At 47.7% G+C, this 24,939-nt stretch overlaps 3 protein-coding genes across 3 annotated transcripts in view; all 3 read left to right on the top strand.

The window, feature by feature from the left end:
• Window positions 1-24,939, top strand: part of LOC136576298 (protein kinase C theta type-like) — a 179,592-nt gene that overhangs the window by 76,033 nt on the left and 78,620 nt on the right. The gene's annotated exons all lie outside the window — the stretch shown is intronic.
• On the top strand, window positions 6,815-20,183 carry LOC136616756 (protein kinase C-like 1). The gene is made up of 4 exons (XM_066594218.1): window positions 6,815-6,926; window positions 19,620-19,873; window positions 20,070-20,132; window positions 20,174-20,183. Exons 1-4 carry the CDS (start codon window positions 6,888-6,890, stop codon window positions 20,181-20,183), a joined length of 366 nt encoding a protein of 121 aa, XP_066450315.1. The 5' UTR covers window positions 6,815-6,887.
• On the top strand, window positions 20,458-22,923 carry LOC136612183 (protein kinase C delta type-like). Its single transcript, XM_066592367.1, has 3 exons — window positions 20,458-20,842; window positions 21,644-21,687; window positions 22,234-22,923. Exons 1-2 carry the CDS (start codon window positions 20,493-20,495, stop codon window positions 21,666-21,668), a joined length of 375 nt encoding a protein of 124 aa, XP_066448464.1. The 5' UTR covers window positions 20,458-20,492; the 3' UTR covers window positions 21,669-21,687; window positions 22,234-22,923.

Below are 24,939 nucleotides of genomic sequence, written 5' to 3'. Positions count from 1 at the left end.
TATCCATGTAACGTCCACCTAGAGCGTCCAGAAGCTCCTCTCGGACAGGGATGATGTACGTGGCTATCAGCTAGTATCAGCAGTTATATCCACGTAACGTCCACCTAGAGCGTCCAGAAGCTCCTCTCGGACAGGGATGATGTACACAGCTAACGATGAGGAGATGTTAAGGTGTAGCAGAGGCAGCAGAGCTCAGGTGACTGTTGTAGTGCCGATGCTGCAGGAACTGCCTGTGTGGATGGGTTCTATCTGCATCTAGAACTGGAAACCGCTGTGACCTCATAAGGTCTCCATGGAAATAGCTGCACAGTGGGCCTGGACTGTCCGGAGACCCCCCAAAACCAGCAAATTTCTATACACATTTTAGGCAAATTTCACACAAATTAAAATTTTGCACTAAAATCCACAACAAATTCTGCACATGATTTTTGTGAGGATTTTGGTGCAGATTTCACTCGTGTTAAGATGAATAAAATACACCCTGAAATATCCACTACATACAGAGCATGCTGGGAATGCGAGAACCGCAGCAAGATGCCAATCCACGGCAGATTTTCCACCCTGTGAGTGAAATCCCCATTCACCAGCATTTTACTGTGCAACCAAATTGATGCAACCAGCACACAATGTGTTAAACCGGACTTCATCCAATATTTGTCTAGAAGTACTAACGAAGTGTTCCATATGTAGACCAGCGTTATGCAATTTATGTCGCCAATTCTGTCAGAATCCTAAAAAACGCAACACTGTGGGGTTTTCACCATTGCAAGATCAGATCCGCATGACAATTCAGGGTAACGCAATCTCATAGGCCAACGCTGCAGGGGGATCACAGCGCAATTTAGCACAAACAGGTGATACATTAAAACAGTGGAGTTTTCGCTTCCGATGCTACAAGCGTCCTCCACCGCTCTCCTGCCCCCTGATGCCAGCGCTACCAACTTCCTCCACCGCTCTGTTGCCTCCCGATGCCGGCGCTACCAAAGTCCTCCACCGCTCTCCTGCACCCTGATGCCGGCACTACCAACGTCCTTTACCGCTCTCTTGTCCCCTGATGCCAGTGCTACCAGTGTCCTCCACCACTCTGCTGCCCCCGATGACGGCGCTGCCAGCATCCTCCACCCTTCTCTGGGATCAAAACTGTCTAAAAGAAACTCTGTCATGGTTGCCCATAGCAACCAATCACAGCACAGTTTTGATTTCTGAAACTGCTCTAGTAAAATGACAGCTGCGCTCTGATTGGTTGCTATGGGCAGCAAGGCCTGTTTGTCTTCTAGATATATTACATAAATGAGGCCCTCTGTTCTTCTTGACATGTCCACACCACACGTGACCTCTGCATCCATGCTGTAGTGGTGACATGTTCGTACTACACGAGACCTCTGCATCCATGCTGTAGCCATGGCATGTCTACACCACACGTCCCTTTGCATCCATGCTGTACCGGTGACATGTCCGTACCACACGTGTCTTCTGCATCCACGCTGTACCGGTGATTTGTCCGTATCACACGTGGCCTCTGCATCCATGCTGTAGCGGTAACATGTCTACACCACACGTGGCCTCTGCATCCATGCTGTAGCGGTGACATGTCCGTACCACACGTGTCCTCAGCATCCATGCTGTAGCAATGGCATGTCTACACCACACATGTCCTCTGCATCCATGCTGTAGTGGTGACATGTGCATACCACACGTGTCCTCCGCATCCCTGCTGCAGTGGTAACATGTCTGCACCACACAAGACCTCTGCATCCATGCTGTAGCAGTGACATGTCCGTACCACACGTGTCCTCTGCATCCATGCTGTAGCGGTGACATGTCCATATCACACGTGTCCTCTGCATCCATGCTGTAGTGGTAACATGTCTGCACCACACAAGACCTCTGCATCCATGCTGTAGCGGTGACATGTCCGTACCACACGTGACCTCTGCATCCATGCTGTAGCGGTAACATGTCTGCACCACATGTGTCCTCTGCATACATGCTGTACTGGTGACATGTCCACAGCACGCGTGACCTCTGCATCTATGCTGTAAGAGTAATAGAGAACGGCCGGGGACAAGGGACGCATTGGCAGAGGAGCGGCGAGTATTAATCCTCTTGTTATTTTACACCATTGTAGACTGTTCTTTATTCCTGGGATTGAACAACCCGACTATGGTGCCCACATACCCGCATACGATGCGGCGACCCGCAGTAATGGCCAAACCTGCAGGATGCTGCGATTACAAAATAAAGCCTCTGACCCAAGAAACATATGACTAAAGAAGAAAAACCCCAACAGAGGATCCCTGTATTGTTTATGGTGTTCCATACTTCGCTGTTGATCTGCTGCTAACATCCGGCCACAAGGTTTTATGGCAAAAATCACCCAGAAAAACGTCACTGAAAATGCACCTTTATTATGCTGGTGTAAAAGCGTCCTTAACGTGTCTTCACATGTCGCAGTCACAGTGCGGCTGAGAACCACATCAACGACCGCGTGTAGTTTTGCTGTGGTTTCGCGATGTCATCATTTACTTTAGGTTTCACCTGTGAAAATTATGTGGCCAAAACCACGTCTCACATCTGCGGTGAAACTGATGGGATTCTCAGATTTGGTGTGAATATACCCTTACACACAGCGCTCCGCACCACGTACTTTACACTGTATTTACAGAGGCGAGTGCGATATAGGTCAGAGAAAATCAAATCTATATCTCAATAGTAAACCTGTGATTTTCAGGCTTCTGTGATACGTTTCCATGTTAGAAATTTGATAATCGTATCACTGCACGTACGTTTTTACGCATGTGAAAAAAAAAAACCAACGTGTTCAAATAGCTAAAATGGGAAAAAAGCATTGCACTCACATGCAAATAACATAGCATGTGAGTGTAATGCTTGTTTTTCACGCTCCCATAGAAAAGCATGAGCAGTGGAATCGCCCCAAAATAGGACATGCTGCAATTCTTCGATCTGGCACTCAAGTGCACCATGAGGTTTTAACCAGTACATGCGCAATGAGTAACACAAACCTGTCCACGATTACAAAGATACCAAAATTATTATGTTTTGTTTTTCCACTTTTGCATTTTTTTTACCTTGCTGCATTCAGAGTCCCATAACTTTTTTATTTTCCATGGACGGAGGTCTGTGACAGGGCTTATTTAGACGACCGTATATTGGCCGGGTATTCACGCTGGCCGAAAAACGGCATCTCTCTCTGCAGGTGGAGGAGGCTGGAAGAGTCGGCAGCAGTGCTCTGAGCTCCCGCCCCCTCTCTACTTCCTCTCTGGGAATTAGCTCCACCCCTGCCCCACCTCCCCTCATTGCAAATACTGCAGAGGGGCGTAGAGGGGGTGGAGAGTTGGCGGAGAGGGGGCGGGAGCTCAGTGCACTGCTCCCAACTCTTCCAGCCTCCTCCCCCTGCAGAGAGGGACGCCGTATATCGGCCGGCGTGAATACGCAGCCGATATACAGTCGTCTGAATAAGCCCACAGCTTGTTTTTTCATTGGTACCATTTTGGGGTCAAACAGCTTTTCTGACCACTTTTACTGTGTTTTTTGGAAGGCAAAATGAACAAACTAAGCATCTTGCCTCATTTTTTTATGGTTTTTGTACAGGTCATTATGGATATGATGATACCAAATATGTAAAATTTATTTTTTTATGCAAATGGGAAAGTGCGCAAAAAGGCTTTTTGCCGAGTGTTTTTAATCGTTTTTTACATTATTTTTAACTTTTTTTTTTTTACATATTTTTATGCCCTTGCAGGGAACAAGAGCTATAAAAGCTCTGATCACTATGATAATGCTTTGCAGAACTTGAATAGCAAGCACAGTCCATGAAAGGCCCAGGCACTAGAGTATGGTGTTTGTTTACCGTAGCAACCCATCAGCCCTCCGTTTTCCCACTTTGAACTCTTTAGATGCCACAATGTACATTGATTGTGGCATGCAAGGGGTTGGAGGTTGGGGTTGTGTGGCAAGAGAAGAGACTGGTATTCATAAATTCCTGCTGTAGCAGTGGGAGGCTGGCTATTAGTCACAGCTTGCTGCCACTGTGGTATGGCACGGGATTACTTCTGAACCCGCGCCATCCACAGGACGGGAGCTTACATCCTGTCGCGTTAACTGCCACTCTGTCAGGGTGGAAACTTGGAGTTTTGCCCCCTGTGGTGTTAAGGGGCTAAACTCCAATTACTAAGATATATAACTGTGGAAAACAGAGGACCGTCAATATTATAGAGTTGCTCTTGGATTACTTTACTGAAATGTAATGACAGGTTCCCTTTAAAGGGGTTGTTCCCAATTCTAGCTGTTTGCTGCAGGAAGCAGACTGCTCCGTACATTGTACAGTGGCCCAGGTAGGTACTGCAGGCTGAGACTCATTCACTTCAATAGGGCTCATCCTGCAGTACCAACTTGGGCCGCTGCACAATGTACAGAGCGGTCTGCTTCCTGCAGCTAAACAGCTAGAAGTGGGCTAACTTTTTTAAGAGTGAAAAGCAGCCTAACCGTACCGAGATGTCAGAGTCTGGTGTATTGCAGGATGTGTCTGTGACTTGGCGTACTTTTATATGGAGCGATTATTAGCTGGAATGAGTGAATGACGACCGAGTTATTTGCTTTCAAACATCTGTTTACAGGCGCAGATCATCGTTAAAAATTTTTTTGTAATTTTCTCGTCATAAATTGTTCAGTCAATTGTTGGTCTTGTCTGGGAAGTCTGGGAATGGCTGAGAATCAGGGGCGTAACTATATAGAGGATGCAGGGGATGCGGTTGCACCCGGGCCCAGGAGCTTTAGGGGGCCCATAAGACCTCTCCTCTCCATATAGGGAGCCCAGTACTATGAATAAAGCATTATAGTTGGGGGCCCTGTTACAGGTTTTGCATCGGGGCCCATGAGCTTCAAGTTACGCCTCTGCTGAGAATGGTCTGGGAACGACTAAATGATAGCCTTTTACACAAAAAGACTGGCAAACGATAAATAATTTGTACGTTTACGTAAAATGAACAATATGTGAACGAATTACGGTTCATTATTCAATTGTTGAACAATAATTGTGCAGTGTAAACACGGACGTTTTCGCATGACTCAACGCTTATTTGAACAATAATCGTTCCATTTGAAAAGGACCCTGATTTGGCGCCCCGTTCATCGGCAAGTCTCTGTGTAGTTGCAGGAAGGCCAAAGCTATGAGACAAGATGTTGCCGGCAGCTCCTCCTCAGCATCTGCTCAATGCTGCTCTGCGCTCTGATGCTGCGGGTAGTAAAGATGGGGGACAAATGACTTATTGTAGTAATAAACTATTGTGGTGACCCGAGCGGGAGGCCCGCCGCAACAACCATGGGGAAACAAGATGGAATGTCACAGGTGGCTCTGCGATCTCTCCCATTAGCGGTGCCAGCTTGGCCTAGCTGTACATAAACGTAGTATTAAAGAATTGAATGTCACGTGACGCCAGCACCTCTTTTAGGGCTGTATTCATACGGTGCAAAATAAAGAGTCCACAGTCCAACAATACGTTTTCCAGAAAATCAACCGGAGGTACATGGTTCTACTTTACTCACAACTTTTCAGCTTGGATTCTCCAACAAGTCGTATTGTATTGTGCAGACATAACAATCTTCTTTACAGATATTCACTTCTCTTCCACACCTTCAATGTTACAGGCTTTTTAAGAGACACTCTTCCCTCGAAGTTTAGATGTCTTCAGTCTCAGTTATCTGATAGACCATCCGTGGGGTATGCACTCCCGACTCATTAACAGCATTCACTCAAGTTTTCTATTTGGTTCTCAGACTTCTTAAAGGGGTTGTCCGCCGCCGAAACTGATTTTTTTTCCCCCCATGAATGCCCTGTAGAGGAGAAGCATCACACACTACAGCTTTACCCATAAAAAACTATATTTTGCTCACCTTTTTATTCCTTTCCTTCCCTATATAAAGCTTGCCTGAAGGATTTTTCAAAGATGGCGCCGCTGGGTAGTTCCCATGATGCACTGCTGCCTTTCTCTCCTCAGTGCGCGCTCCCGATGACAGCGGTCAGATGACTGGAGGACCAGTGTCATGCATGCTTCACTGCTTTGAATGGAGCCGGCCGGCCCCATTCAAAGTAATGATAGGGCAGGGAGAGCAGTGCGATCTGCTCCTACTGCTCTGACAGCAGTAGCAAGAGTTTCCTTCATCTCCCCGGCATGTCCCCTCATCACTGGACACTGTGACAACAGTGTCCCAGTGTCCAGTGATGAGGGGACATGCTAGGGAGATGAAGAAATCTCCTGCTACACCTGTCACAGCAAAAGGAGCAGATCCTGATCTCTAGCGGCACTTTCAATAGCAGACGATGGTCTGCTATTGAAAGTGAAAGTAGCACCAAACGTGCCCTACACACACACACACACACACACACACACACACACACACACACACACACACACACACATGCCCACCCCCCTTACAGTGCCCCCTCCACAGTGTCCCCCTCCAGTTCCCCCCCCCCACAGCCCCCGCTTCACAGTGCCCACACACAATGCACCCCCCCACAATGACCTCCCCACAGTGCCACCAGCACCCCCCCCCCCCCACTCGGCATCTGACAGCCCGGCCGCCGGCACTACTAGCACCCCCCCTCCCCCTTTCCCCACTGCATCTGACAGCCCGGCCCCCACCAGCACCCCTCATCCCCCCAAACCCCCCCTTCAGGTTCTTACCTTACCAAGAAGATCAAGCAGCAGCACGTCCCCTGCAGGCAGACTAGAGCTTCCCAGCCGCTGAAGCTCTACTGCACATGCGCAGTAGAGAGAACAACCAGGAAGCAAGAAGCGCGTCCCCGACGTCCCGTCAAGACATGGAGCCGGCCCGACAAGAAGAACAGAAGACTTGTCGTAACCATGGACGACGGAGGAGCAACACGGGGGGCACCCCTAAAGGTAAGTCAATAACTTCTGTTTGCATCATTTTCCATGCACAATGTATATTAAAAAGTGCATGGAAATGGGCAAACAGAAGTAATGAGATGTAATGTTTCTGGCCGGACAACCCCTTTAACCTGGAAAGGGGTTTTCCAGGACTGAAAGAAAACATCTAAAGGGCAAGACTGGGAACACTCAATCACTTACCCGCTCACTTACCTAATAAATAACCAATGTTTTACAACTTCTTGCTGAAATTGTGGGGTAGGCCACAGCTTTATTTATTAAACGGTCTCAACGATAACTTAATTTAACGATCGATCACTATCCATGCTGTCCGTGTTAATTCTTACAGTTCGTAAACCGTCCACTGAGGACGTTTGTAAGCCCCGTTCCTTCGGCTTGCAAACCTTCCTCTATTCCTTAACAGCATGGACAAATTCCGGGCCAAAACCAGCTGTGACAACTTCCGATGACTGTCCTCTCTAACTAGCCCACCTCCTCTCCCTCCCTGACCTTACGGGCGGGTGGGCGGGTGTCTCTGCTCTGTCCTTCTCTCTTCACCGCTTGACTCCTGACTGAAGCTCCTTCCGCTCCCCCCCCCCCTTCTTTCCTGTCTAAACTCCACCCCTTATGCTCGCTCTGCTTAACCCCTACCGTGCCTGTTCCCAGTCATGTGCCGCCTCCTTAGTTAGCTCGCGGCATTCAGGACTGGGAACACTCAATCACTTACCCGCTCACTTACCTAATAAATAACCAATGTCTTACAACTTCTTGCTGAAATTGTGGGGTAGGCCACAGCTTTATTTATTAAACGGTCTCAACGATAACTTAATTTAACAATCGATCACTATCCATGCTGTCCGTGTTAATTCTTGCAGTTCGTAAACCGTCCACTGAGGACGTTTGTAAGCCCCATTCCTTCGGCTTGCAAACCTTCCTCTATTCCTTAACAGCATGGACAAATTCCGGGCCACACGGGATGTGCCGCGTTACTGCGGCTCATTCCGTCCCCACCCCACCAACCCGAGCTAGAGCTTTCTCGACCCCATCCTGCAAGCCGGATAGGAACGTATCCAACCCCACCTCGTTGAGGTGAACACCGTCCCTCCTCAATGCCCCCGTCTCCTTCTCTTCCAACTCCCAATGGCGAACCGCCACCCCTCCAATAGACTGAACAAACTGAGCTATTTTCCTGTTCACCAGCCTCCTGGCTCTATCCACCGCTTCCAGGTTTCTTGCTCCATTCCAGTGTCTCCGTGCCACTATGTCTGACCAAACGATGATGCCTCCATTAAAACATTCCCGAAAACGCAACAAATCCTGTTTCATAATGACCAACAGGTTGCGAGTCTTTACTTTCCCGAGATCGTTTCCCCCGGCGTGAACAACCAAAACCACTCTCCGGGGGGTACTTCTGGCAATGTCCACCACCAACTTCCACATGTCGGGCCATATCAGCCCCCGGACTCCGTGCCAGGTTACGGATGTTCCGGTCAGGCCTAGCTCCGATCCTAAAGGCTGAACGGCTGCCCTCCTTTCCGCCCAGTAAATGTAGGAGTGACCGATTATATGCACTTTCCACGGCTCAGCTGCTGCGAACAAATGAAAACCAAACGAGGGCAAAAACTTGAAAACACACGAGCCTACCGCTAAAACAGAAACCGGGATACCGGGTGCTAACTTAAATCTCCCACAGTTAGATCGGGTCGCACATATGACTTATATTTTTGTGACTTCCATCTCCCAAGCCGTTTCACACCATCTTTGTTCATCCCTCCCGCATCTGCCGACGTTGCCGCTCCAATTCTAAAAGAATGGGTCCCGAATTCCTTCGGGTCGAGGCCCATAGTCCTCAAAGACGATTTTAACCCCGCCGAAACTTGAAAACGAGTGAGGGGGAGGCCGGACGCATGGACCAGAAATTGCTCCCCTGCCGGCCTTGATGCCATGTAACTGGCTGCCGTATCTACTGAGCACCATCCTGAGCCTAATCGAGTGATCGGCACCCACTCACCCCTGCCGTACACGTCGGTTTTTGATTTTTTAATCCTGACGCGTAAACCGTCATCCACCGCTACCACGTCGTCAACCATTAATCCTCCCGGCATAACAACTTGCTCTTCGGCACTAACTCGCCGATCCTGAGCGCCGCAAAAAACGCCAGTAAGAATGCCGTCCTGAACAGCAATGCCTCGTGGTCGTTGTAACACGTGACTTGTAAAGAGTCCAATAATTTACACAACAACTGATACGTAATCGGGCGACGGGGAATCTGAACCGACCTTTTCTTTCTTCCACCCGCGCACTATCTGGCGAAAAACAAACTCTGTTGTAACGTCCTTAAAACCGTGCAACTTTAATAAAAATGCCACGCCCGCGAGGTGCTTTTTGCCGAATCTACCGACGCCAACATATCCAGGGTCGCTGAACGGGCCTTCTCGCCCCCAGCCACAGAACCGTCCACAAAAAAAACAACCATTTTTGCCACACCGCGTTATAATTTTCCAGGTTCCCCACCGCTACGGATGACTCGACAAGCTTCAGCAGCTCTGCTCTACCAGTTACCACAAGAAATGCGGGCAGCGTACCCCCAATGCATCCGCCTGTGGGTGCCGCTCTCTGAACCGCTCCATCTGCGAGCGAGAGAGCGCGTCAGCTGCCACGTTTTTATAACCCGGTACATGTTTTGCCAGTAAATATATATTAAGCTGTAAACATCTCAGAACCACATGTCTCACAAGCGCCAACACCGGTGGGAAGATGATGACTGCCGGTTAATAATTTGCACCACTGAAGCATTATCGAACCAAAAAAAACACACCTTGTGGTCTTGTAACTCCTTGCCACCACCAACGGGAAAAACCTCCAACAGAGTAATGTTTTGATTCCATCGTTTCTCCAACCAGGATACCGGCCAAGGTTCCCTGCACCAGTGATTCCGGAAAATTACACCAAAAACTTGTTGATCCCGCTGCGTCCGCGGACAGGCTAAGACCTGTATCCGACCACTCCTCTTTGAGGCACACCGCCTGCCCATTAAAGGCTTCCAAGAAGATTTTCCATATGTGTAAATCCCCTCGTATCCCTGGTGTGACTCTAATGAAGTAATGTGGCTCCTTTATAGAGACAATCTTCTAGAAAAACGGGACCCATGAGCCTGCATGTGACGCAACGTAACTTTTTTACATTGTACGACATCGTTTACCGTCTGCCGAAGGCGGGCCATTTTTTCTATCGGTAGTCTAAAAACCATTTCCTCGGTGTCTATCTCGATCCCTAGGAAAATCAGCCTAGTCACCGGGCCCATCGTTTTTTTCTCTGACAATGGGACCCCCGCCTCATGCATCAGCGACCGGAAAGTATGCAACAAAAAACCCCAGGTGCCCGATGATACCGTACCGATAAACAGGAAATCATCCAGGTAATGGGTCACCGATGTGATGCCCGTTTCAAACCTGAGCCTCCATTCCCGGAAGGAACTGAAAAGCTCGAAGTAATAGCATGAAATCGAACAGCCCATCGGCAGGCACATGTCGTAGAAGAACTGGTTATCTACCTTGCATCCCAACAAGTGGAACCCTCAGGATGAATCGGCAGCCGCCTAAAAAAACCGACTCAATGTCGGCTTTAGCTAAATGTGCCCGCTTACCTGCTGCTCTAACCAGAGCGACCGCTTGGTCAAAGGACGCATAAACCACCGATGCTTGTTCTTTTGTAATGCCATCATCTACCGACTCCCCTTTTGGGAAGGATAGATGATGTATCAGTCGAAACTTGCCTGTCTCCTTCTTAGGGACTAACCCCAATGGGGAGACCCGCAAATTCACAAATGGTGGTTCGTCTCTTTATTGTCCTTTTCTTTCACTAGCTCTATATTTTTTTTTTTTTAAAGCCGATTTTAAATTTGCGCACATAATGGAAGCCGCCTGAAAGGAAAACGGGATTAAAAAACCGTAGGTAAAACCCTGTCTAAGGATTCTTGCTTCCTCACCCTTGAAAAGTAGGTTTAGAGGGCGTTGCGCTAAGATGAGTTGCAACCATACGCCGAAACGCGCCGACGAAAGTCCTCGTCATAGCGCCACCACACGACCCACAGGTGAGTCCCGAGGAATCTGAAAACCGTAAACCATCCTTGACCGACTCTTCGCTTCTCCCGCTCGCCACCGCTGACGAGTCCCGGGCGCGTGAGTTAAATTACTAACCACGGGAAAATTACCAACCACGGGCGAGCCTCGGCTCCCCGCCACTAAAAAATTGGATCAGAAATCGTAAACCATCTTTTACCGACTCTTCGCTTTTCCCGCTTGCCACCGCTGACGAGTCCCGGGCGCGTGAGTTAAATTACCAACCACGGGCGAGCCTCGGCTCCCCGCCACCAAAATTGAATCAGAAAGCGTAAACCATCTTTTACCGACTCTTCGCTTTTCCCGCTCGCCACCGCTGACGAGTCCCGGGAGCGTGAGCCACATTACCAACCACGGGTGAGTCTCGTCTCCCCGGATGACCATAAGACACTTTTTTTTTTTTGTATATACGAGTCAACATCACCACTGGCTGCTAAGCCACCACCCTCCCGCCCCGCAGGCGGGCCCGAGCCCCCTGGGGATCCACAGGACACCGATAACACATCACTTTTATCCATTTCATTCAACACCTATTTCAACACCAAAACCAAATCATTTTTCTCCGCTGCCTTAGCGGGATCCATAACATTCTTCCATGCATTTAAACAATGTAACTCACCGGCATGACTGTCCTCCGGCACCGCCAAGGGCAAGGTCCCTGCCATCCTTTCTCCGGGGCTCCTGCCTCTGCTATACGATGGCTGCCGCGTACTCACATGCGGAGCTTCTCTCGTTGCAGAACCATTTGCTGTACAAAGGTGGCCCTGCTCCGGCCGTTCTTGTGGTGTATCCCGCCTCGCGTGGCGTATATTGTGCATACTTGCTGTATAAGGTGACGGAGGTGCTGCTTGGCGGTAGGTTTCCTGGTGATAGCGCTGACCTGGATCCCTTGCCCCTTCGCCCAGAGCCTCTCCGCTTGGTCTCCTCCTGTTTTCGCTTGCCTCTGCCCCTAATCTAGCAAGCTCGCTTTCGCGCCTTTTCTGGTATCTCCCTCCTGGCTCTCTCTTGCTGTCTACGTTCTGCACCCACACCTTGTCTATTGCCGCTAGCGCGACTGGCGTACCCCTGCGATGAATCACCCCCCCCCCCCCGGAAGATGGGGCCACCACGAAACATGGATTGACATAGCGGCGCCTATGCGTGCTAGTGCCTGCGATTGCTTGCTGCTGTAAAAAATGATGTCTGCGAGCCACACGGCTGCTATGCTCGCGACCCTGGGTGCTGCCTGCGTACCCGGTGCCAGCGGGTGTGATATATGGTACGTGCTGGCTATGGCGCCGCCTATGTGCGGAGTGACCGACATAGGCCCCTATTGGGGGGCCCTCCGTAATGAGTGCCACCCCGGACGTCCCACTATCTCCTGATATCTCCCCACTTTCCCTGCATCCCTGTGCGCTCCCTGCCCTAGTGCCTACACTACTAGCAGAGCTGGTGGCCGGGCTATAATCCCTATCCCTCCCCCCCCCTGTGTTTCCCCTCCCGGGCAATGGGTTTAAGGGCCTGGCCACCTGCTCCCCTGGGGCTTCTCCTCCCCCCCTTCTCCCCGATACCTGACGCTGCCGCATTGCTGTGCCGCCATCTTGAGAGGGCCTGCTTTCCCACCATGCCTCCACACGTGTCTCGTGCCTCCTCAATTGCTCCGTGCTATGTCCTGCTGCAGCCGTGCGCCCGACTGCGCGCTGGCTCCTGGACGCGGAGCCTACGCTTAATGCTGCCGCTGTGCCTCTTCTGCCTTGCGGACTGCCAATCGGCTGTTCCCGCTGCTCCTCCGCGGGCGCTCCAACTGCCGCGCGGTTTGAATCTCCCGCCACACACCTTGTGGCGCGTCCCGCCGCCGCGACCGCTCCTGCGGCCGACCCTCTTAGCTGCGGGACTTGGGCTAAGCCTCGCTGGGGGGGTTTTTTCTTCTCTTCGGGCGGCCTCGCCCGGCATCCCCCGTTTGCTCCGCTCCTCCGCTTGCCGCCGGAAGCCCTGCAGCCGGCCCGACTGGCCTCCCCGACTCCGAGCCCGATCGGCAACTTGCCATTATTTCCTCCAGCCACTCAGCGCCGTCCCGATGAATCGCCTCCTGGATCTGCGCACGCCGGTCAGCCATCCTCGAATCTTGGGGCTTCTGGATCCCACGGACTTGATGGTGCTCCTTTCTTCCCACTTGCAGGTACTCTTTTCCGCGCCTCCCTTCTTCTCGCTGCTCCTTCTCTCTGTTGCACTCTCGCTGCTTCAAAAATCCTCTTTTTCTCCTTGAAAACTTCTTATGCTGCTGTCTCTGCTCTGTCCTTCTCTCATCACTGCTTGACTCCTGACTCCACCCCTTATGCTCGCTCTGCTTAACCCCTACCGTGCCTGTTCCCAGTCATGTGCCGCCTCCTTAGTTAGCTCGCGGCATTCAGGGAAAGGTGTAAAATAAGTCATGCTCACCTCTTAAATGCCCTCCCTTGTCCAGCGTAATCACCCTGATACCTGTTGCTTTCATTCTGGAAGAAGCTACAGCACTTGTACCATTTAATTGTATGTTTCTCAGCCAATCACAGGCTTCAGCTGCAGCTTTTTCCGGAATTAAAGCGGCAGGGGGGGGCTACGCTGGACGAGGAAAGAAGCATTTAAGTGAGAGGCGTATGGCTTTTTTACTTTCCACTATTCCCTGCCCATTATATACTATTATTCAATCCAGGAAAACCTCTGGGTGTGTTTACATGGGGCAAAACGTGCGGCATGTCCACAGCAGAATTGGCTGCAGAAAATCTGCAGCGTACTTTAACATTAAGGGCTCCTGCACACGGTCGGATTTGATTTGTAGAATCTGGGGCCAGTGTCTGTCCCCAGATTCCCCAGCTAATAACGCTAATTGTCTTCTATGAAGAGCCGCTGCTTTCTGCGCATGACCGGAAATTTCCGCTTGTGGCAGGAAAAATGCAGCATGCGATTTTCAGTCCCGCGGCCCTTTTACAGTGAGCACTGCAGTAGAGTCGCGGGATCTGCCTAATCGCCTAGCGACTGCACAGCCTTTTCTCTACTGCCCATGCGTGCCAGCATGACGGCAGACGCTCCTGTAGTACAGACAAAGAAGAACCCGGACGGGCACAGAAGTCCTAAAGTGAATGGTATTTTATGGAATACCATTCACATGTTGCGGAAACAATCCGCAACCGAATTTGTAAAACCGCAGCATGTAAATTTCCGCTGCAGAAATCTGCAGCATATTTTATAAAATGCACCTTCATAGAAGCATCGGGAATCTTGAGGTCCTATCTGTCAGGCCAGCTCAGCAATAGTTGGGGCATTTTAATACATATGTGCTGGGGAAGTCGAGGTGTATAATCCTTGTTTTATGTGCTATAAGACACTGCAGGAGGATTGCACAGTGCATTCGTCATTTTTCCGTTCTGCCGAGCTCGACACGAAACAGTGTGACATTGAGAGTCTAATGAGGCCGGGTTTTCCCAGTGAGGTCCTGACTCAGAATGAAATTGCCTCTACATATACAGGGGAATGGTGGGTGATAGGGAATTTAGGGGATAGGAAGGAGAGAAGTAGTAGAGGGGGGTCAGAGGGAGAAAAGGTATAAGCGTGAAGAATAAGGAATGGAGGAGTAGAGAGGGGATGGTGGGTGACAGGGAGTATAGGGGAAATTGGTAGGTGATAGGGATAAGATGGGGGTACCGAGGGAGAGAAGTAGAGAGGAAATGGTGGATGATGGAGTAGAAAAGGAAGAGAGAGGAGGAGTAGAGGGCATAGTGGGTGACTGAGTAGGGGGGGAACAGAGGGAGAGATCGTGGATGATGGGTAGTAGTGGGGGGGATGGTGGGTGACAGAGGTGATAGAAGGAGTAAAGCGGGAGATGGTGGGTGACAGTATGGAGGGGAAGAGTAGAGGGGGGATTATAGGTGTGACTATCCAAAAATGATAAAATATTAAATTTTAAAAAAAAACCTATACATCATTTAAATTATAGAACAGGTCCCAACATACCACAGGCCAGCCAACAACAATCACAAGAAGGTTGGGGGAGTTTTATCAGAAGAAAGAAGGGATGGTAAGTCACAGAGTATGGATTTTGAGCAGCCCGGCCCATCACCCTCTTCAGCCATCCTGCAAAGAAGATCAAGAACACAGCGCCAGCAACCAGTACATCTCATGCCAATTCACGTCCAGAGTCAGGATGACAACAACCTGGGCAGCAGAATGTGGAGGCGGAAGCGCTTTCAACGAACCGTTATGTAAATGAGATGGATTATTGGGATTGTATTGAGATTGAGTTATCTGCCAGAACATCATCAGTGGGCATGAATCCCAGTCCTGTGTTTCGTAATAGACATCTTTTCATTAAACAACCTCAGAGCTGATCCCTTAGATCTAATGGTCCACATATGGAATCGAATTTAGTCTTTAATCTTCTGGAGCTTCCTTTAATTCCTCTATGTAGTCTTTCCCCTCAATTCCTCCATCTTCTTGTCTTTCTTACCTGAACACCCCTTCTGCTACTTCTTTTCAAATCTTGACTTATCTGGCACCATAAGGCCTGTTTTACATGGGTTAAAAAATTGCACGATTTTGTAGCAATGCAACATCACTACAAAACGCATGTATGAGAAGCTCATGGTTTCCAATGAGTTCTTTCAGACTACAAAACATCTCATGTGAAAGAACCCATTGGAAACCATGGGCTTCACATACATGACTTTTGAAGTGATGTCGAATTGCTACAAAATCGTACGATTTTCGTAGCCCGTTTGAACGAGGCCTTAAGGCCTCATGTCCATGGGCGGGTCGGATTCCGTATGTAGGAGCCTGCAGCGTAATCCAAACCTGCCCACGGCCGGTGACCCTGCGTACCTATATCTGCAGGCAGCAACCGCGCTGACCTGTATTCTTCTGGAACATCTGTACTGCAGATGGTCCACACAGCTCACTGTTAAAAACGCGCAGTACAAATTTTTTTCCCGCAGATGGGTCGCGAATCGGAATGCTTCCATTGACTTCAATGAAAGCCGTCCATGCGGTAAACGCAGTGAAATGGAACATGCTGCAATTTGTTTTCCGCATCAAAAGATCCGCCAAACAAATCCGCATGCTCTAATTCAGGTGTGGACGCCAATGCTTTTCTATGGGCAGCTTGAATTGCAGATCTTCCGCAAATCAAGTCAACCCATAGACATTGGGCCTTAAGCCAACAAGTGTAATCTCTACCACTACTTCTTCCAGCATCAGCCCTACAAGTACTCAAACTGCCTCTTCTGATTCATCGTCTCACACGGTTTTTAATTTGCAGTAATTTTATTTGCACATGATATAAAAATGTGTGACGAGTATTCCACAAGCTTATTGGACATGACTGTAACCTTCTGCTTGCACATCCTCAGTCTGTAGTAAATCACTAAAGGTACGTTCACATGGGGTGGAAACGCTGTGGAGTGTCCGTTGCAAAAAATTCCACTGCAAATTGGGCAGCTTTTCCAATCTGGAAAATATCCACAGCTGACGTTAGTAGCTACATCGCTCCCCCTCAAAATAGACACTCCAGAACAGACCCCTTGGCAGCCTCTAGTGAGCGCGGACCACCGGTCAGCACCTACAGTGCTCAGCCGCACACAGCAAGGGTGTCACAGGAATGCCTCCATAACATTGTCACACTTCTGTGGTCTTCCTGATTGCCAGATTTATAGCATAGAGAACATGTTTGGGACCATCTGGAACACCAACTTCAACAGCCTATGAGTTTGCACGATCCAGAGGCTCAGTTATAGCAAATGTGGACTGATATGCCGTAGGATACCATAATGAACCTGTATGCCTCCATGCCTGCCCGTAGAGGCGAGCGTATTAGTGCATGAACCACGGGTTTGTTTTTTTCCCCTTTGGACTATTCATACACACATAAGTTTGAAAAAAGATAGTGGGAAGATAGGTCCGGCCTTATCTTTCTCGCAAGTAGTATTAACGCGCAAGAATCCTGATAGTGAAAATGAAACCAGTGAAATTAATGGTTTCATTTCATTCCGTTATGCAGCCATGATTTTCATAGCTGTATAATGGGACTAAAACACGCTCATCTGTTTAAACCCTAACCTCCATAGAAGCATCTCCCCCTGTACACCCAGATCTGTGCTGGCGAGGGCACTGCCCATTGTAACCTATGGTAATACACATCATATATCTGGATAATGAACACTTATAGAATGGAGCAGATAATGACCCTCACAAGGCTTTATTATTCCTAATATTAGTACAATTTGTGGTTTGTTCCTCCATGGGGACCATTTTAATTGTCACACAACTGCAAGTTTCCTAAAACTTGAGCAGTTTGTGATGAACTATGGGCACTGCTGCCAACCCAGACATGAAGTGCCATCCCTGCCCCATCTACTAATATGTGACACTAGCAGAACCAGCCATGAATTTCTCATTTTCTCTGGGCACTAGACCATCACTCATGGTGCCCACATCACTGTGTATATGGCAGAGCAGGGTACTGGCAAGCTGATGTCAACATCGGCTTCAATGACCTTTGACCTCCACTCGGCCAACTGCCATTTCCTTCCAACTGTCAACGGCAGCAATTGGATAGAAAACTGCAGATTGTGAAAAATGGCGTCCACTGGACACAGAGGATATGGCGAAAAACGTAAACGAGAAGAAGAGAGCGTGAGCGGACTCACAGAGATAAAGAAGAGGAAGAGCGGAGAGGATAGGCCTGAGGATGAGGAGCCAAGACTGGGCACCAGCCAGGACCCTGCGCCATCACACCACAGATTTGACATCAGCTGCTTCACCGCCCTTCAGATATTGGGTAGAGGAAGCTTCAGCAAGGTGAGTTTTATTTTCAGTTACCAGCCATTTAATCCACATAGAGAGGCTCAGGATACATTCACACATTGTGAACTTTGGTGTTGATCTACACCAAAAAAACGCATCCAAATCCGCTCCAATTCCACTACATGTGAACATAACATTAATGTAGTTTTACAGGACGACTATCGAGCACTTAAGCACCCAACAGCCGTCTCAACGATTACTAAATGTAGGTGGAGCGCGCTGGGGATCTCTTCTAGCCATTCAGAGTAAACAGGTAGTCGCTCATAGATGGACAACTCCCTGTTTAAACACACAAAAATATATACATATCTTTCGTTAAAGCGTATAATTAACATATTGTGCCAATGCTATATGCTGTCTTTAGGCTGGTATGACAGTATAAATCAGACAGTGTACATAGTAGTATATATTCATATGTCCATTATTTTGGCTCTTTATGGTGGTTTTTGGCCAATTTAATATCATTTTTGTGAGATCTACATTTCCCATCTTCCTTGACCGTTCTCGCTGGACTTTAAAAAAAAAAAAAAAAAAAAAAAAGTATTTGAAAGTGGATCTCCCAAATATGATGTGAAATCAGCCTTATTGGGTTATAGAATGCCAATGCTGTTTGCTTGTGATATTATTTCAACAATATCCAGTATGATGATAGTCTTTGCGTGGTATAATAGTATTATTTGAAGGATGCATTGTGGCGTTATTTGAGCAATGGATAGCGCTGTCTTTTCTGCATGGTATGATGGTATTAGTTAACATAGTATAGCAGTATTACATGGGAACATTGTGGCGGTATTATTTGAACAGCATACGGTACCATTAGGTGAACAGTCTATTTTATTATTACATTTGTATGGGGAAAGTTATTGTAGGTAGCTATGCATTTTGTGCAGTGTCATACCCTTCCCCTTGCACATTTTGAACCTCCCATAGACTTCATATTGTCTTTTACACAGTAATGGAGCTCTTACACAGTAACTAGCCCCCTTTATGGTTTCCGCACAGTAATTAGCCCTCCTTGTTGCCCCCACACAATAAACAATGGCATACTGTAGCTAGAGGGGGCAGGTGGGCATGTGTCCTGGGCGCAGTAAGGACTGAGAAGGGGAGGCACCAGCCAACAGTTTAAGACACCAGCTGATGCTGCGGCTACCTGGCCCTTTTTTTACAGTAAATCAGTCACCTGTAATGATGAGCAGCAACTACAGTATCAGATGATATCTTAAAACGGTATTACGGAGAGGAAAAGTTTTCAGAATTTTTCACCCATCTGCTACATATAGATAAAAAAGATCAAACAAATGGGCGTGTTTTAGTCCTGTTATGTGGCCATGAAAATCACAGATGCATAACGGGAGGAAACAAAACCATCAATATCAATGGTTTAGTTTCCATTGTGGGGCAGGGATGGCACTTCATGTCTGGGATGGCAGCGGTGCCCATAGTTCATCACAAACTGCTCAAGTTTTAGAAAACTTGCAGTTGTGTGGAAATTAAAATGATCCCGATGGAGGAACCTTTTACATTAATACTAAATGTGAGAAAAATGGTGCAGCACCTATCTTCCCACATTTTTTATACCTGCATGCACTAGCGCAGAGTTTGGATAGTCAAAAAAACGTACATTCAGGTTTTGACGCACATTTGCTGTGTGAACCTAGCCTTGAGGCGAGGAATAGCCAGAAGCCCCTACTGATAAATCCCCCATGTAATACATGGATATGATTTCCCCTCTGGCCACTGTCAGTGATCATTTCCTACTTGCTCTCCTCAGGTGGTCCTGGCATCATTCCCCGAAAGAAACACCTTCATGGCCATCAAGGTTATCAACAAGGAAAGAAGCGAAGAACACATCTTAATGAGAGAGAGACGGATACTCCTGAAGGCCCAAGACTGCCCCTTCATATGCCAACTGTATGCCGCACAGCAGTCTGCCAGCCGAGTCTACTTCATCACGGAGTATCTGTCCGGCGGAAGCCTGGGGGCAATGATCAAGATGTGCGGCTGCTTGGACATCAGCAATGTGAGGTGAGTAAATGACTAATCAGGAGACGGGAGGGAAACTCTGAGGGTGACATGACAGGTCAGACATAGAAGAATGGAGGGCGTACAGGCTGCGACAAACAGCGCCTCCTCTCTTCTAGTGCTGACAGACACTTTGATGGTGACATGATGTCATGGAACTGATATCATGTCATTGATACTACACTCTTCTCTCCGTCAGATTCTACACAGCGGAGATTGTATGCGTCCTCCAGTTCCTGCACCGACGCAGCATCGTCCACCGGTAAGCACAACTTTCCCACATTTCTCTGCTTCCTTGCACAGGTGGAGATAATGGACGCAGCTTTCCCAGAGTCCGGAATTAGGACTGGTTTTGCTGCGGTCCATCCCTAAGTCTCCTGCATCACTGAACTGATTTGCATCTTTTCTTTATTGCAGAGATATAAAACCAGAGAACATCATGCTGGACAGATCTGGACATATCCGCCTGATTGACTTGGGGCTGGCCCAAGACGGCGTCACCTCGTCTAATAAGATCAACGGAATGACGGGCACATTTCAATATATGGCTCCAGAGGTGCTTCTTGAAGAGGAGTACGACACAGCAGTCGACTGGTGGAGCCTGGGGATTGTTGTATCCTGGATGGCGGCAGGACAGTCCCCTTTCTACCACGGCCCCATCAGAAGAAAGCTCATCAAATCCGTCACCAGAAAGCAGCCCAAATTTCCATCTTGGCTTGATGCTGATGTGAAGCATCTTCTGGAGAGACTGCTGCGAAAGAATCCTGAGAAGAGGCTGGGTGTCTATAAGAACATCAGAGGTCACCCTTTCTTCAACACCATAGATTGGGAAGAACTGGAACGGAAGAAAGCACGGCCGCCATTCAAACCATACAGGAAAGTTCTGGAGAATCGAAACCTGCAGTGGCCGGAAAATAAGACACCCCTTCACCCCATAGACGGATTCTCGTACACTTCACCAAGCTGGACCCGGTAAGATCTTCCTTCTCTAGGGATGATATTCTTCAGTCTGACCTCTGTGTTCATCATCATTGTTCCTCTGGTGTCAGACAGCACAGGAGGTCATATAATAATCTATCTTCATGTCCCCATGTCAGTTCCAGGGTCTTCTCTCCCCTCAGCTTAATTATTATTAAAGGGGTTGTCTCGCGGCAGCAAGTGGGGTTATACATTTCTGTATGGCCATATTAATGCACTTTGTAATATACATCGTGCATTAAATATGAGCCATACAGAAGTTATTCACTTACCTGCTCCGTTGCTAGCGTCCCCGTTGCCATGGTTCCGTCTAACTTCGGTGTCTTCTTGCTTTTTTAGACGCGCTTGCGCAGATGCATCTTCTCCCTTCGGCTGGTCTTGGAAGCATCGGCGTTTTGGCTCCGCCCCCTTGTACGCATCATCGCGTAGCTTCGCCCCATGACGTGTGCCGGTTCCAGCCTCCTGATTGGGTGGAATCGGCACGTGACGGGGGCGGAGCTACGCGATGATGCGTACAAGGGGGCGGAGCCAAAACGCCGATGCTTCCAAGACCAGCCGAAGGGAGAAGATGCATCTGCGCAAGCGCGTCTAAAAAAGCAAGAAGACACCGAAGTTAGACGGAACCATGGCAACGGGGACGCTAGCAACGGAGTAGGTAAGTGAATAACTTCTGTATGGCTCATATTTAATGCACGATGTATATTACAAAGTGCATTAATATGGCCATACAGAAGTGTATAGACCCACTTGCTTTCGCGAGACAACCCCTTTAACTATGTCTCTGCTTCTTCTTAGGATGATGAGAAGAATCCGATTGTGAAGGAAGCGACAACCATCTGGTAAGTACCTTCTATACACACCTACACATGCATATCTGTACACCTAGACATACCTATACGCATAAGACATCTACCATTATAGCCATACATTGTAACAAAACTTCACATACATTAGAAAGTTTAATATTAAAAAAACGTTTCCTCTAAAATAAGAAAAGGCTTTGGGAAAAATATTAAGACCGGCATTTGAAATGCCGGTCTTGTTATTAGCACTGGTGCTAGATGCTCCTAATATATGAAGAAGCACATCGTTCTTCATATATTAGGTGCCTCTCAGCTCCTCTGTTTTCGTACAGAGAAATGTATGCCAGGTACAATCAGGCATACATTTCTGGCATAATTTACACCAGCTTCTGGTTGACAAGTTATGTGGCCTCAATTATGGCTACCAGAATTACAAAACCCCTAATATCAACTCATAATACAGAAATTCACTCCTATTTATATCAGGTTCAAATCAGATCCTGATATAAGTCGTCATGTTAGAGTAGTTCACTTGTTTATATCCACAGCAGGTAAAAGTAACATTTCTCTCATGTCTTGTAGGCTGAGCCTACGCCAACTGTCTCCTGAACCCAAGACTCTGCTGCTGTAGAAGACCTCGGCTTGCCCAAAACATCCTCTCTCCACCAACTGTATGATGCATACTTCCACCAACCCCTGAATCTTGACATCCTCCGGCTGGCATCGGACATCATCCTCTCCTGAAGACACTCTACACAGCCGGAGCGGCCTGTGCTTGATTGGTAACTGGTGAGTTCAGGAAAAATAGCCAGAGCGGCTATTATCCCTGAACTCCTGGTTGCTAGTAAGACCTCAGCACAGGCCGGGTAAGTAGCCCACACTGCATACATTAGGATTAGACACAAGTATAGACACAAACACATACATAGACACAAACAGATACATAGACACAAGTACACTCAGATAGGCGTAGATGTCGGCTTTGATCCTGGGACTTGTTCTGATTGCCATATTTGGGGTCAGGAAGGAATTTTTCCAACTTGTGGACAATTGGCTCATACCTCAAGGAGGTTTTTGCCTTCCTCTGGATCAACTCACAGCCTTAAATAGGTTTAGCTTTTATTTATAGGGAAGTAGCCACATAAATAACGTAATACATACATATAAAAAATAATAAAGAACTTTAGCTTTGTAGAATTTCTAGCTAACACGACATGTACCAGGGAGGTGAGCTGCTGGCGTTTGATCCTGAGATTTATTCTGATTGCCATATTTGGGGTCAGGAAGGAATTTTTTCCCCCCTTAAAACAGGATAATTGGCTCTTTCCTAAAGGGGGTTTTTGCCTTCCTCTGGATCAACACAGTCTATAAGTAGGTTTAGTTCCTACACTTTATAGTTCACACAAACATACAGTAAATAGTAATAACAGATTTATTTATTTAGATTCATGAAAACAATAATAATATAATATTTTGGAGAGTCAGATAGGTCAGATGGCTGTTTTGATCCTGGGACTTGTTCTGATCGCCATATTTGGGGTCAGGAAGGAATTTTTTCCCCCTTAAAACAGGATAATTGGCTCTTTCCTCAAGGGGGTTTTCGCCTTCCTTTGGATCAACACAGTCTATAAGTAGGTTTAGTTCCTACACTTTATAGTTCACACAAACATACAGTAAATAGTAAGAACAGATTATATATTCAAATCTATAACTAGAAAACAATATACTTTAAAAAGTCAAATATCGGCTTTGATCCTGGGACTTGTTCTGATCGCCATATTTGGGGTCAGGAAGGATTTTTTCCCCTAGGGTACGTTCACACGTAACAGAAATGCTGTGGATATTCTGAAGTGGAAAAATATGGAACATTTCTGCATCAAAATCCACATCATTAGGGCTTCGACAGACGACCGTGTTTGCGGAAGGTTTTGTGAGCGTGAAATTCACGGCCACAGAATGTGATGAAGCGAAGCCATTGATTTAAATGGTTTTGTTTTCATGAGCGTGTTTCTTGCGCAAGAAAATATAGGACTTACCCTATCTTTCTGGCACATATTTTTTATATATGGGAAAAAAAGATCGATCCTGCCCTATCTCTCTGCTTTTTTTTATGCGTGCAATAGAGCAGAATTTAAACTGTTAAAAAAAAAAGGCCGTGGACTTTTCATTCGCAAATATGCTCCGTAGCGGCGAGTGTATTTGCGCATGCACTTTTCTGCTTAAGCCCTTAGTGTGGATTCTGACTCGACTTGAGCTGCAGATCCCCCACTGATTTCCATCTCTAACGCCGCCCCTCTCACCTTGGAATACTGAGCTCTTACTACAGTCACATCCTTCACACAGCAACCACTACTGAGCCCGTCGCCACCATCGCCATTGGTCAGGGAGTGCGCCCACTCCCACATCACCTGACCAGCAGCGCTCAGTAGCGGTTTCTGGGTGAGGAATATGCATTACGGTGAGGGCTCAGTATTCCGAGGTAAGAGCGGCGGCGTTGCAGACTGAAATCAGCTGCAGATAAAACTGAGTCTAAATTCGCAATGCTGCAGATTTTGCTGATGTGGAAATGCTGCACATTTTTTCATGGATTTTCTGCCAAGGAAAATCCGCCAAATTTCTGCTACGTGTGAACATACCTTTGACAAAGATTGGCTCATACCTCAAGGGGATTTTTTTCCTTCCTCTCGATCAACTCAGCCTCTAAATTCCCCATTCTAAAATCTACTATTGCCTATAACTTGAAATAAAATCTTCTTTCCCCCCTTATATCTTTGTGTCCGTGTCTTTATTTCCACTGGAAGTCTATGTAGTTTTCCCATGAATGGGCCAAGCTCCCCGATGGTTTCTACTACAAAAGTCAGGTATATGCTCTCCACAAAACCAGCGCCTCTCCATGGGTCGTGTCCAGTCTGTTCTACAGCTGCTGCTGTCCTGGGCACTGATTCTGTTTAGGGCTTAGACAGATGGCCATGATTTTGTCCCGTTTTGCAGCCATTATAATCACGGCCACATAACGGGGCGAAACGAAACCATTGAGTTCATAGTTTTGTTTTCACTAGCAGTATTCTCGCCCGTTGATACTATGTGTCAGTAATATTGGGCAGGACCTATCTTCACGATTTTTTTTTTTTCAAACTCGCATAGAATAGTGCAGAGTTCAAAAGGTTAAAAAAACAAAATATTTCTACTTCTATTCATGCTGAAGCGCACTGTGTAGCAGGGAGCATGAACAAGGTACGCCTGTGTAAAGAAGCCCTTACACCCAGTTTTAGAAATTGAACCCGATTC

Source organism: Eleutherodactylus coqui, chromosome 1, assembly GCF_035609145.1.
Source record: "Eleutherodactylus coqui strain aEleCoq1 chromosome 1, aEleCoq1.hap1, whole genome shotgun sequence".
NCBI lineage: Eukaryota > Metazoa > Chordata > Amphibia > Anura > Eleutherodactylidae > Eleutherodactylus > Eleutherodactylus coqui.
This window is presented reverse-complemented; position numbering and strand designations above follow the sequence as displayed.

What these genes read in the sequence shown, in the direction of transcription:
- LOC136612183 (XM_066592367.1), top strand. Translation starts at nt 20,493, where the DNA reads ATGGCGGCAGGACAGTCCCCTTTCTACCACGGCCCCATCAGAAGAAAG. An exon ending in ACTTCACCAAGCTGGACCCG is followed by an intron (nt 20,843 to 21,643) that starts GTAAGATCTTCC and finishes GCTTCTTCTTAG; the next exon opens with GATGATGAGAAGAATCCGAT.
- LOC136616756 (XM_066594218.1), top strand. Translation starts at nt 6,888, where the DNA reads ATGGACGACGGAGGAGCAACACGGGGGGCACCCCTAAAG. An exon ending in CACGGGGGGCACCCCTAAAG is followed by an intron (nt 6,927 to 19,619) that starts GTAAGTCAATAA and finishes TGCTCTCCTCAG; the next exon opens with GTGGTCCTGGCATCATTCCC. An exon ending in TTGGACATCAGCAATGTGAG is followed by an intron (nt 19,874 to 20,069) that starts GTGAGTAAATGA and finishes TCTCTCCGTCAG; the next exon opens with ATTCTACACAGCGGAGATTG.